This window comes from Herpailurus yagouaroundi, unplaced genomic scaffold, assembly GCF_014898765.1.
Source record: "Herpailurus yagouaroundi ecotype Mexico unplaced genomic scaffold, PumYag 141, whole genome shotgun sequence".
Classification (NCBI taxonomy): Eukaryota; Metazoa; Chordata; class Mammalia; order Carnivora; family Felidae; genus Herpailurus; species Herpailurus yagouaroundi.
The window spans coordinates 15,549,255-15,564,065 of NW_024412396.1; the positions used below are offsets into that span (position 1 = coordinate 15,549,255).

General features: G+C 31.3%; 1 protein-coding gene across 7 annotated transcripts in view; it reads left to right on the top strand.

The window, feature by feature from the left end:
- MIPOL1 (mirror-image polydactyly 1) overlaps positions 1-14,811 on the top strand; it is a 330,717-nt gene that overhangs the window by 87,884 nt on the left and 228,022 nt on the right. For all 7 annotated transcript variants that reach the window (XR_005790835.1, XM_040476974.1, XM_040476976.1 and 4 more), the window contains 2 exons: positions 209-344; positions 1,621-1,726. Coding sequence is in view for 6 of the 7 variants with exons in the window: in XM_040476974.1 (XP_040332908.1) it covers positions 209-344; positions 1,621-1,726 (242 nt within the window). In the remaining variant the exon portion in view is untranslated. The remainder of the gene's footprint in view (positions 1-208; positions 345-1,620; positions 1,727-14,811) is intronic.

The window sequence follows — 14,811 nt, forward strand, 5'->3', positions numbered from 1 at the left end:
AGATTAACGACTCTGTGACGTTGATATATTCATTCTTTTCCATCCATGTATTATCTTAACAGTATATAACAAGAGAAATTTAAAACTAAGTAACTTTATATATTATTGTTAACATTAAATTGGTTTCCCTCATTTGAAGTGTAAAATTATAGATTCCGCATGGTAGAAATCATATATGTATATAGTTCAATAGTTTTTTTTCTTACAGCATTATGGAACATAGAGATCATGATTTGCATTGTGAGTGTACGATCCCTTGTCAAGTTACTTCAGACTTAGATAAAGAGAAGACCATAGCATTTCTTCTAAAAGAATTGGACATTCTCAGAGCAAGCAATAAAAAGGTACAATATAGAAAGTCTGATAATTGTACAGTGTGCTTTTAGCTGTTGACCTTATAAGTTTGCTTTGTTGCCCATCATAATTCAGTTTCATCATGTACTTTTAGCCTTTCATGGTAGCTTATGTTGTTGCCATACCATACCATACCATCAGAGTATGATTGTATTGAGAGATTGGCTATCAAAAGCAATTTCTTTACTTTCCTGCCTTGCTGGCCTGTGATATCACTTCTTTTTTCATAAATCTGTAGTACCCTGAGTAGGTACCTTAAAAAAAAAAAAAAGATTCATTCAAGTTTTAACAGTAGTAAAAGTTTACTTCAGTATTACAGAAAGTGAGAAATACAATGAATGATTTCATGTTACTTAACTTTTTTTTCTTAGCATCTGTGCCCTGTATTTCACCTCAGTAATATATGTGATTAAATTTTGGCAATACCGTCACATTCCTTGTGTTATATACTGCTACATTTTGTCCAGTCCAGTTTGTCATGTCATGTGTCTTATCCTTACTGACTCTTTCTAGTTACATTTCTTTGCACATTTAATAATGTTATTAAATAATGTTTGTTTTCTATACCTTCTGTTTTTTTAACCTCTGCATACCTCTACATACTTTTCTGATTTTCATATTCTAGTTTTTGACCTAATCAAACTGAGGCATGCTGGAAAACAACACAAATGACAAACAATTGAGGGGTTCTGTATGAAAGTAGGAGATATGTTCAGTATTTTCATTTAGTAATTATTTATTACATGCCAGTTATAAATCAGGTGCCAGTGCCGATTTAAATGGAATATGATGGGATAGCATTCTCAAAGGAGATTTGTTTCACATATTAAGATTATTATCTTAATTAATTTTGTTTCAAAGTATTATAATTACTAAGAGAAGCTGTAAAGCTGTTGTTTTTTTATTAGGGTAGTGCCTTCCAAGTCTTTTGCTTTAAGACAAAAGAACAGATCAGATTGCTTTTTGCAGTATTCTTAATAATTGTGTCATTCCCTCTTTAATTTCATTTGCCTATAAATACACAAGTGTATATCAAAATGTTTCCATAATTTCTCTATCATTATAGGTAATTAATTATTACTTTAAAAATAGCTTAAAATGTTAAACATTGTGGGATTTCTTCCCCCACCCCACTTGGACTTATGTATTTAGGCAGTTAAATGTAATAAGTAAGGGTTTAGAAAAAATAGCTTTTACTTTGGGATTAATTATATTCTGTAAGAAATTTGTCGAATAAGAAACTATGTTTCTTTCAATGTGTTTTAGCTTCAAGAAAAACTGACTAAAGAAGATAAGGAACATAGAAAACTAAAGCTTAGGCTGGAACTCCAGGAGAAAGCAACAGAAGCTCATATGGCTGAGAAGACAGCAGGTATAGTAGACGAGTATTAAGAGAGTTATTATATGATGTGGCTCAGTGAATACTAGCATACTAGCTTATTTGTCAAAGGAGGGGAGGCTCTTTTTTTTTTTTGGCTGCATAGAAAATAGGTGGCTTTAACATCCTGGTACTGGTATTAGTGAGAGCTTTACCTGTATTCATACTGATTTGGGCATTAAATGCATTGTTAACACCATGTCAATCCAATCACAAAAAGGTTGTTTGTTTTGTTGGAAGGGCCTGAACAAACAAGGGGAAATAATGATTACCAGTGCCTCTACCTTTCAACCAGCAGTTCAAATACCACTTATTGTTTTAGCTCCTTGAGAGGAAATACTTCTCTTTTGTGTGAGGATAGTCATATATTCATTGCCAATGGAAACCTACATTTGATTCAAAAATCTGTTTTGTGCAATTAATAAATTTTCATCTGATCATGTGGATGATGATGGAGATAATGTTTTCACTGAGAAGATTAAAATGAAAGGTTGCCAGAGTTTAAGACTATAAATGACTGCCTTAAATATGTTTTGGAGTCTATCTTTACTCACAGGTCTTTGTAAGGAAAAAAATTTTAAATATATTTGTGATATGTTACAGATAAGTTCAGATGATTCTCAATAGTGTGTGACTCTTTTGCTCACACTGTTTTATGTTAAGGAGAGAAATTTCATAGTATAATAGAAATTAACCTGCAGAGGCATTTTAGACATTACTTATTTAACATTTTTATATCAATTAGAATGATTTTAAGAAATTATTTTGTGATTAGTTTGAGGATATGTTAACCTGGTTGCATATATGAGAGAATTCTGGTTTTTTAGGTCAGAGACATTCACAGGTATAGCCTGTCTTTAAAATGTTATTATACAAAATAGAACTGAACATCACTATGAATATATAACCAAAATTACCATAAATAAATACTCCAACTAAAATAATAGATGGTTGTTTTTCTGTACTGTTAAACTACCATGAATGTTTTTTCTTTTTTAATAGAGAATGTGGGACTAATATATTTTAAGGAAAAACAACCATATGTTAATAATGAATAATTCAAATAAAAACTTAGAACAATTTGGAAGTTTGTTGGCTTTTTATAATCATATATATGCTAATTACTAGGAAGATATTATAAGTACATTTGTTTAAAGGTGTTGTATAGCTTTGCATGTGTCTTGCAGGAGTAATTTGATAAGATTTAGGGCATTTTGATTTACTGAAAAGCATAAATTAATATGTTTGCATTGATCACTTATATCTTGGAGGTGAAATCTCATTAAGCAATATTATCTACTCTTAAAACTTTTGTATGATATAGCTAATCATATGCTTCAAATATTTACTTATTTGTATATACTTAAGGCTTCCCTTTGACTAAATAGTACGAATCATGCATGCATACAATGGAAAGAATTTGATTGCTTTATGATTCTTGTTAATCAAATATTTCTCATTAATTATACAATATTATTTTAGTAAATGTTAAATATTTGAGATGTTTAGTATTTTTACAGCCTCCTAAATTGATGAAAATAGCAGTGCAATCCAGTTAAAAGAGATACATCCAACCACTTAGTTATAAAAATGACACAAAATGTAAATCCTCTGAAATTTTTTTAAAGTATAAATTTTCAGTGTGTATCTTTTTGATGTTTCAGTTCCATCTTATTAAAAAAGATTAAAGATATTTTACTTATGACATTAGAGAGAGTCATCATTGTGATATGTCAAAATTAAAAAAAAACACTGAATTGCTTAAGAAATCCATTGGGTTGAAACTGTAAGAAATTCATTAACTCTTGATAGACTTATTATTTTTTTCATATTTTCTCATACGTATGGTCTTTAGTAGCTTATTTTCTACCCACCTGGTATCAGGTGCAGTCAAAAAGCAAAACACAACAACAAAAACTGTGTCAGTACCTTAGTAGATAAAGAGGAACATTATAGGAATATGATTACATGTGATAAATATGTTCTTTAGTGTCATGTGAAAGGACAGATAACCCACATAACAACAGCAAAAAAAGTCCACACCAGTATTGATGTTTGTTTCTGTCATGGCTCATTTTTATATTCAAAATAAAAAGTGTATTTGGTAAAGTACATTATAACTATGACACATTTATGTATTATAATGTACTTAAGCAAAGTATAATTGTTTAAAAAAAATTAAGATATTCCACATTAAAAGAAATACATGCAAAAACATCTCAAGTAAACATTGAAAATTGCAAATAAGATATAAAAATATATGTTTATAGATTTTTCAAATGTTAGTTAAAATATGAAGTACTCTAAGGAAATAGCCATTTCCTTATAGTGCATGACATAAAGATTTATATTAAGGATATCCATACTAGTGTTAGTTATAATAGCCAGAGAACTAACATCAATCAGACAATAAGAGAATGGTTAAATAAGGTATGTGTATGCTGTGAGACATTATATGATAACTGAAAACTGTTGCTAAATATTTGGTGATATGAGAAAATCTTCATGATTTAATGTTAAGTGAAAAGTAGGGAGGAAACTGCATTTATAATATAATTTTGTTAAATCTATGTGTACACGTACATTATATGAAATGAGGCAAATTTATTTGTATTATTAATGGATATATTAATGTTTCAATTAATGGTTTTCTGCCTTTTCAAGTTTTATACAATGATCGTGAATTAGATTTAGTATTTGTACTCGTATGATTAGATATTAGTATTACTGATCACTAAGGAAGTGATTTTTTTTAATAGTTACTTTCTGATCTTCAAATAATTCCTGTGATATGTTTGATACATAACGACCACGTGAACCAGTTTCATGAAATTTATATGACGGCTGTGATCAAATTTGCCATTTTACCTAAGCCATTTTTGTTTCAGATTTTCTCCTTATTTATTTGCGTGTCTTTGTGTGTTGTATAACTTACATATGTATTAGTCTATTTTGTCTTCCCACCTGATTAAATATAAGAATGAGAGTCTGGTACAGTCAAAAAACCACATGAAACAAAGGTGCCCAGTTCTTTGTGAGGCACATTGAAATAATGGGAAGACCAAAAGCCGTAGAATCAGACTGACCCAGGTGCAAATCACAGCTTTGATACTTATTAACACCAACTGTGCGCCTTTGGGCAAGTTACTTATGAGCTTCTCCAGGTTTACTTTCTGCCATGTAAAATGTGAATATTAACTAACTTACCAGATTATTTTAGGGATTATAGATAATGTACAAAAGCACCTAATATATAACTGGTACTCAGTAAGTTGTAGCTAATAGTAATATTTATTATTTTATCTCTATACAATTCTTAAATCTTTGATAATATCAGAAGTCATAAAGAGACTTTTGTTCTGTTTAGGTTTTAATTAAAAATACATCTTACTTAAATGTGAATCCAAAATAAAAGAATTGGGATGCAAAAGATATGGGCTTTAATCTAATGTGTACCAATAATAAACCTTTATGTAGACTGTTAAAATAATATCAAGCTTATTTCCGTTACTTCCCTGTTGGTTTTTATATACTACAAATACTGTCATTCAAACTGACATGATTTCATGCAATTTTGAAACCCCGTTGTGTCGTCTATTGTGATAAAATCTCAAATGGTTGACTCTCTTGTCTTCCCTTTCTTTTTTGACATCACCACCAATACTGTTTTTATTTGGCACTTTTTTTTTCAACGTTTATTTATTTTTGGGACAGAGAGAGACATAGCATGAACGGGGGAGGGGCAGAGAGAGAGGGAGACACAGACTCGGAAACAGGCTCCAGGCTCTGAGCTATCAGCCCAGAGCCCGACGCGGGGCTCGAACTCACGGACCGCGAGATCGTGACCTGGCTGAAGTCGGACGCTTAACCGACTGCGCCACCCAGGCGCCCCTTATTTGGCACTTTATAGGAGCTAAGCTAACTGTTTTAAAATTTAACCAAGAAGTATTTATTGAAGGGCCATTGTGTGCTAGGATTGTTTTAGGCACTGAATATACACCAGCGAAGAAGACAGATTTGGGATTTCAAACATTTCTTTTTGACTGTATTCACTTTTCACTCATAATACACTATAGTAGGGGTTAAATGTTCAGAGTTTGGAATCAGACCTTTGTTCTAATCTTTTTGCCACTTATCATGTATAAGTGACAGACTCACTAAGCTTTGATTAAAACTTATTTTATAGGTTGCTGTGACATTTAAGTGAGATAATGTGTATGAAGTGCTTAACCCATAAAAAGCACTCAGTAGATAAGATGAGGATGTTATCATCTTGTTTTCTCAAGATTCCTTGATTTAATAGAGGGTATATTCAAAGTGTACTTGTAATATAAGTAAACTATACCATAAGTATTTGTATATGCTTTTGTTTCACAAGGGATTGATATTCATTTCTTTTTTAAAAATAATTTATGAGGGTTTTTATTAGTTCATTTATCCCACAGTTTTCAATTTTCCTTTGATTTTAAGATTTAACTGTATTTAAGTAGCTTGGAAATAAGAAAATATTTTTTAAATCTTTTCATTAAAGAAAATAAAGGAAAAATACATAGTAAGTCTTAATTTTGCAAAAGCTGAAATGACTAGCTCATTCCATATGTGTTACCACTGCAAAAAATTTATCTCATAGGAGCTATTTAAGACTTCTTACTGTGTTTTAACTCATTAAATTGTACATGTGGATAAGATTATTTGAACATTATTGACATATATATGACCTTTAAATAGTAGGAGATATTTTAGAGAAGCGTAGCAGAAACATTGACTCTCTATTTTTTAGTTAAGTATTTCTTCTCAACTAAATAAAATGATGAAACCACAAACACTTCAAAATTTGTTTTACCTAAATTGGGTTTGACAGTGAGATGTAATATTATATGGCCTGTTGCAAACATTAATATACTCTTAGGTCCATGATGTAGTTACATTAAAAAAAATAACTTGTTCAATTAAACCTGTTTTCCCAAATAGGCTCAGTGGGCATTATGTAGAGTGTAATATCTCTTCATTTTTATTCCTGTATTATGCTTGCAATATACAGATAATGTTCAAATTTTACACATAAAAATATTTCATTTTCTACATTGTTTTGTTTAAAATACATTTCTTTAAAAGCCTTATTTTTTTAATTTCTTAAACGCTCACTTGAGAGTCTCTGCTTTATATGTTAGTTATTTTTCTTTCTTGCATGTCATCCATTAAAGATTAGCTGTGGAAGGTTGGAGCATGGAGAGATTATGAATGACAGAACAACTCCTGTAGAATAATAATCAGTTTTTGGTATTTAATGCTGTTTGACTTTTGCAGACACATTTCTTATTAACCTTTGGTACAAAGAGAAATCCAGGTTCCTGATATCTCATGGAGAAGATGAATTTGAGATCCTCTTCCAATTAAACTGAAATAAGGCCAATATTGGGTTTTAGCCAAAAGAACTCCTTAGTTCCTAAGTCTTGTGTTTATAAATCTATCCATCCATCCATCCCTCCATCCATCCATCCATCTATCTTAGTTACATTTTACATATAATTCATTACTTAGCTTGCTGTACTGAATCTGCAAGCATTTAATCTGCTTTTTTGCTTTACACATAGATTCTTTTCTCTGCACCCAAATTTAGACTGATATTTTGTAAATAAAAAAGATACATATATTGTCAAGCTCTTATTACACGGAATTTTCATTTGTTTTTGGTAGGAAGGAGAGGACTTTAATTGTGATTGCCTAAAGTTCAGAACATAGAATCCCTGAAACTTACAACTTAAGTCTTCTATTCAGGTTAACATGTAAATGTTCAAAGTATAGATCTGTAACTACCATTACAGCAAATACATTAAGACACCACAACTAATAAACATGAAAAAATACGAATTGTTGTATAATAGAAAATATTTACATTGTTCTCTTCAAAAGAGTATTTAATACTGTATACCATATCTCAGATGATATTGACCATCTAATGATTAAGAACAAGAGTGAGTTCTATATATCAGAAGAATAGAAAATAATATATTTACTTTTAAAAAGTAATACATGTTAGAATACTATTCTGTATAGACAGTGGTCATTACTAAAATGTGATAGCCTTTAATCTAACACTGAAATGCATTCACTGTATTACAATACAACATTATATATTTTGTATGATCTTTTAATTTGAAAGGAAAAAGGATTTCAAGTTTCAGATAAAAACAAAAAGGCCCATCTCTGTGAAATATAGCAGTTAGAAATATCGATAGGTAGAATATTGATTATATTATTATCTTTGGCTGCAGAATCCTGTGAGTGTGAATCAGGATTAATTATGAGTGCCAAGTAAAATAATGTTTGAGGGTGGAGTATGGCCAATTTTGTAAGCTCTCTCCCTAGGAAAGTTGCAGTTTTTCTGGAAAAAAACAAACAAACCAACAAAATAAATATTGAGTAAACAGAGAAACTGTTATGCATAATAACAATCAACAATTGAAATATTTAATTAAGTGTGCTACACTATGAAATTTAGCATGGTGTCAAGTATTTGAGGACATGTCATAATTAGTTATTTAAAACAAAAATAACAGGGACACCTGGGGGGCTCAGTTGGCTAAGCATCCAACTTTGCTCAGGTCATGAATTTATGGTTCATGAGTTCGAGCCCTGCATCAGACTCTGTGCTCACAGCTCAGAGCCTGGAGCCTGCTTCAGATTCTGTGTCTCCATCTCTCCTTGTCCCTCCCCCACTCGCATTGTCTCTGTCTCTGTCTGTGTCTCTGTGTCTCTCAAAAATAAATAAAATTTTTAAAAAATAAAACAAAAATAAAAAATTTTCAGAAAATGATTCTTAAGACTTTTTCCATATGTTTAATTAATTTTGAAGAGCAAATGATCTTGGAAAAACTTTAGATAGCAGTTATATTTTATAGAATTTTCATATTGGCATTTATTAAAATTTAAAGTACACATTCTATGCAGAAAGTAAGTTAAGTACCTCTTAAAATTGTACTTTAAAAGTGCATAAAATAATTGATACTGGTTTTAATACTTCTGGGGTAAGCTTATCTGTTTCACATTAACAATTTTAGTTCTGTATTCAATGTTTTAATGTAAATAGCATATTCTTAGAAAGTGTTCTTATATACTCTGAGTTTTCTGTACTAAATACATGTATATAATAATTCAGAGTTTTCCAAAAAAATCCTTATTTTATAGTTTTGCTACTAAAACTCACTATTTGTGTGATTTTTAAAATTAATCTTTAGCAGTTGCTATACTGTTGATAAGTATAAATGTATTAGCAACTTTACAGAAGAAAATTTTAAAACATTAAGAGCTTAAGAAGCTGATTTTTAATGTAGTAACCATACTTCTAGGAATTTTGCTCAGTAATTAGCTATGTATATACATAGAGATTTATGTACAAAGATGTTCATTACAGCACTATTTATATGGTGAATAGTTGGGAACACTGTAAAATCTAATACTAGGAGCATCTTAGTTCTGTCAAATACGTCATCTCCAAATGATAAAATCCCATGTACTATTTCATATTTTTAAAGAATACTTAAGAATAGAGGAACATATGGGGCGCCTGGGTGGCGCAGTCGGTTAGGCGTCCGACTTCAGCCAGGTCACGATCTCGCGGTCCGTGAGTTCGAGCCCCGCGTCGGGCTCTGGGCTGATGGCTCAGAGCCTGGAGCCTGTTTCCGATTCTGTGTCTCCCTCTCTCTCTGCCCCTCCCCCCGTTCATGCTCTGTCTCTCTCTGTCCCAAAAATAAATAAACGTTGAAAAAAAAAAAAAAAGAATAGAGGAACATATTCTGTTTGAGTATACACACACAAAAAGTTATAAGACTATGGAAAATATTTCTGTCTGTATTTTTACAATGAACCTGTATTTTAATTATATTTATGAAATAATCATATAAAATGTTGACCATTCATATATAGTTCTGGAAAAACTTAATAGTCTGACCTGTAAAAGGAAGACTAGATGATCAAACTACTTGGAGTAGGTTGGTTAATTTTCTGTTGGTATAGGGGTTTACCATCTACATTTAAATTTCCAACAACCAATTTATACAAAGAGAGAGAAATCACAATTTTTAAGGAGATTAAAAGACATAGTAATGTTTTTGGTTCTACAATGTGGTGGCTTCATAAAACACTATCATATTCATAAGGAATCCACTTAACAAGTAAAGCAATAACAGTAGATATGTAGACAATCTGAAATTTTTTGAAATATAATAAAGACCTGTCTTTTATAAAACTGTTATCTATATTTATTGCTTAGAATTTTGGAACATGAATTGCAATCATTGCTTATTTTACATGTTTCAAGCCCTGATGATTTCTTTTTCCCTCTCTTTAGTTCAGCCTTTTCTATTTATATAACTACCTTGAGGATATTAACAAATGGATTCTTTTTCTTGGTAAATGTCTATTCTCCAAATTATGTTATTTAGAGAATCATGATCCAGTGTTTAAACTAGCATGTTTTCCAACATACTGTCTCACTTCTATTGTGTTTTAAAAGTAGTATGAGATGTGTAGAATATGGGTTTGTCAATAGACTTGGGTTCTACTAAGAAAATATGTACTCTGTCTTGACTCAATAAACTCATACTTAGTATGGTTCAGCTTCTTCATATTTACTCTTGCCCATATTAGAAAACAATTAGCTTACTAAACAAATTTGAGTATTTGGTGTTGAGGGGGGGTGATCCTCTCTGAATCTTTCTTGAATTTGTCTAAGAATTATAGGATATTTGATAACCATGTTTAAAAATGGAGATATCCAAATATTATTGTAAACACCCAATGATTTGTTTTACCTACAATATAAGTATTTTACTTGGTTGGCTTACATAGTAGCTAATAATATTTGTTAATGTAATTTAACTGCTGTGAACCTTTACTGAACAAATATTGAAATTTATTCAAGTCAAAGAAAGAGAATCTCTAATGACTTTTGTTAAAGCTTCTATTTAATAGTTAAGGAGAAAAGTTTGTATGACATACGAGATGCAATTAACAGTAGATTTTACATTTAATAAAAAGAAAGAAGCATGCGTATTTGCTTTATTCATTCCATCATAATTTGCATTAGAGCTGTGGGTGTTTAATGAGCAAATTCCAACTAAAATGCTATATTGATTTTCTAGTGAACTTTGTAATACTCATCTACCTTGGAAAAGCTCAGTGTTTACAATTAAGTTTTCTTTACTAAAAATGTTTGAGAGTTGCATATTGATCCTTTAAAAGTACTGAATTCTAGAAAGAATCAGGTTTTTCATAATCAAATTTCACATATAACCTAATGTTTAAAAATTAATTTTAGAAAAACTTAGCATTTACAAAATGTGTAATCAGATTTGTGTGTGTGTGTGTGTGTGTGTGTGTGTGTGTGTGTGTGTGTGTTTTATGGCACTTTCAAACTTAACCTTAGAATATTCAAAAGGCAATCTGTTTTAAATATGCACATTATTTATATCTTTAGAGTTGATAGCATTATAGAGGGAAAGAAAAATGTTTTCTCTTGATCAACACAGGACCAAATAAGTGCTTAGTGTAGAACATTTAAGCATAGAGATAACTGTACTTATACTTACTATTAAAGTCCTTGACATTGCTAGTCTTACCTTTTTCATTATTTTTGTACATAAAGTAGAACACAGCTTACATTAAATGTCACTTTATAAGGATCTCATCACATTTTACAGAAATAATAGGAAGCCTATTGACATTTAAAGTTTAGTAATTAGTATTTTAACCTTTTGATATGTCAGAATATTTCAGGGTATGACACACATGTTTATCTGTACTTAGATCACTATGTAGCATCATTTTGTCCATCCTATCTGACCTGCAAATTAGAAGTGTTTAAAAATTTCTTTTGTCATTGAAGTATAGTTGACACACATTATAACGTTAGTTTCAGGTGAACAACATAGTGATTCACCACCTCTACATATTATGTTATGTTCACCGCAAGTATAACTACCATCTATCACCATACAACACTGTTACATACCATTGACTACATCCTCTATGATGTACCTTCATTCTTATGATTTATTCATTCCATAACAGGAAGCCTCTGTCTCCCACTCCCCTTCACTCATTTTACCTATCCCATTTTCTCCTCCTCTGGCAACCACCAATTTTTTCTCTATATTAATGTTCTGTTTTTGGTTGGTTGGTTGGTTGGTTTTTTAAATTTTGTTTTGTTTTTAGATTCTACATGTAAGTGAAATCATATGACATTTGTTTTTCTGACTTATTTCACTTAGCCTAATACCCTCTAGGTCAATCCATGTTGTTGCAAATGACAAAATTTCATTCTTTTCGTGGATGAATAATATTCCATCGTGTATGTATACCACATCTTTGTATCCATTCATCTATCAGTGGACACTTGGGTTGCTTCCACATCTTGGCTCTTTGTAAATAATGCTGCTGTAAACAGGAGTGAAATTAAGAAAGTGTTTTAATGTAAATGTTTAAAAATATCTTAGACTGTTGTAATATTTTATACAGACTATTACGTCATTATAGTGTGCAGTATACAATATAGTATGGATTCTAAACAATTTTTCTTTCAGTCTCATAACTTTTGAATGCCACCAAAAATATATACATATATGTATATATTTGTGTGTGTGTGTATACACACACACACACACACACATATACATACATTATATAATTGGTCCAAATTAATTAAAATCATATTTTAAATATGTCTAGAAATGGAGCCACATTGTGAGTCTATGGATTGAAGGTGGTAATGGTAGGGATAGCATGGAACCAGTGTTTATTGAGTATCTATTTGGCCAAGAGCTTTCATATATTGTCTCACTTAATATTTCCCTAACAACCATAATGGTGGCATCATGTCCATTTTATGCACCTGTATTGTGACTAAAATAATGTAAGAAATATACAAAAATAGGTTGCTTAACGTTAGTGTGTTAACACATTGGATCTGAATCAAAGCCCATATTCTTCCTAGTATACCATGTTGCTTTCTGTAGGCTGTTGTGAGAATCCTTCCTGGAAGGAAATTATATACAATTACAAGGGGGAAGTAAAAACTCATTATTGTATACTACATTATGGGCAGAAGTTTTTTTCATCCCTTTTTGATTCTGATACAGGATAGCAGAATAGTATACTACATAGAAAGCCACATAGCACTCATGATATTACCTTTAAAAGGAAAAAAAAAAAAACTATGAAAATTGTGCTGAAAAGTACTGGTTCTTCCAAAAGCTATGTTCATAACAAGAATTTATTTTTTATTTTATTTTATTTTATTTTATTTTATTTTATTTTATTTTATTATTTTTTTAGTTTACATCCAAGTTAGCATATATTGCAACAATGGTTTCAGGGGTAGATTCCTTAATGCCCCTTACCCATTTAGCCCATCCCCCCTCCCACAACCCCTCTAGAAACCTTCTGTTTGTTCTCCATATTTAAGAGTCTCTTGTGTTTTGTCTTCCTCCCTGTTTTTGTATTATTTTTGCTTCCCTTCCCTTGTGTTTATCTGCTCTATGTCTTAAAGTCCTCATATGAGTGAAGTTATATGATATTTTTCTTGTTCTGACACTAATTTCACTTAGCATACTACCCTGTAGTTCCATCCACGTAGTTGCAAATGGCAAGATACACACACACACACACACACACACACACACACCCCACATCTTCTTTATCCATTCATCCATTGATGGATATTTGGGCTCTTTCCATACTTTGGCTATTGTTGATAGTGCTGCTATAAACATTGGGGTGCATGTGTCCCTTCAAAACAGCACACCTGTATCCCTTGGATAAATACCTAGTAGTGCAATTGCTGGGTTGTAGGATAGTTCTATTTTTAATTTTTTTGAGGAACCTCCATACTGTTTTCCAGAGTGGCTGCACCACTTTGCATTCCCACCAGCAGTGCAAAAGAGATCCTCTTTCTCCGTCCGCATCCTTGCCAACATCTGTTGTTGCCTGAGTTGTTAATGTTAGCCATTCTGACAGGTGTGAGGTGGTATCTCTGTGGTTTTGACTTGTATTTCCCTGATGATGAATGATGTTGAGCATTTTTTCATGTGTCTGTTACCATCTGGATGTCTTCTTTGGAGAAGCATCTATTCATGTCGTTTGCCCATTTCTTCACTGGATTATTTGTCATAACAAGAATTTATTGACCTTATCTGTCAATTAACAGCATTTGATTCTATCCAAGTGGATATCCAGTTGTTCTACCACAATTTGTGATGTAGTTTGTTCATCTGCTGATAGAAATTTGTGTTGTTTCTAGTTTGGGGCTATTATAAATAAAGATGCCATGAATATTATGTGTAAGTCTTTGTATGGACACAGGCTTTAATTTCTCTTGGATTAGTACCTGTGAGTGGAATAGCTGAGTCTTATGGCAGGTGTATGTTTAACTTTTTAAGAAACCAACAAACTGTGATTGCACTGTCCTGCATTCCCACCAGCAGTGAATGAGGATTCCAGTTGCTCTCTCCTCTTCCCAGTATCTTTAATCATACTTTCATTTCTGCCTTTGTAATAGGTATGCGGTGGTGGTTATCTCATAGTTTTAATTTGCGTTTCTCTAATGACTATAAAAGTCTTCAGCAACTTTTTTTGTTCTTATCTATCATCAGTATGTTTGCTTTCATACAGTTTCTAAGTCGTTTGTACATTTTTTAAATTGGATTTTTTCCTTATTATTGAGGTTTGAGAGTTTTAAAAATTATTTCTGGATGCAAGTCTTTTATCAGATATATGCTTTGCAATTATTTTCTTCCATCTGTGACTTGTCTTTTAATTTTCTCATCAGTGTGTTTTGAAGAGCAGAGATTTTTAATTGAATTAGATTGAAGTCCAATTTATCAGTTTTTAAGAATAGATTATGTTTTGGTATTATAGTTAAGAAAGCTTTACCTACCTAAACTCACAGAAGTTTTTTTCCAGAACGTTTATAGTTTTAGGGTTTACATTCATCTTGTGGAATGAAAGGTTGTTTTACCTTTAAAAAAATTAATATGGCACAAAAACAGACACATAGACCAATGGAATAGAATAGAAACCCC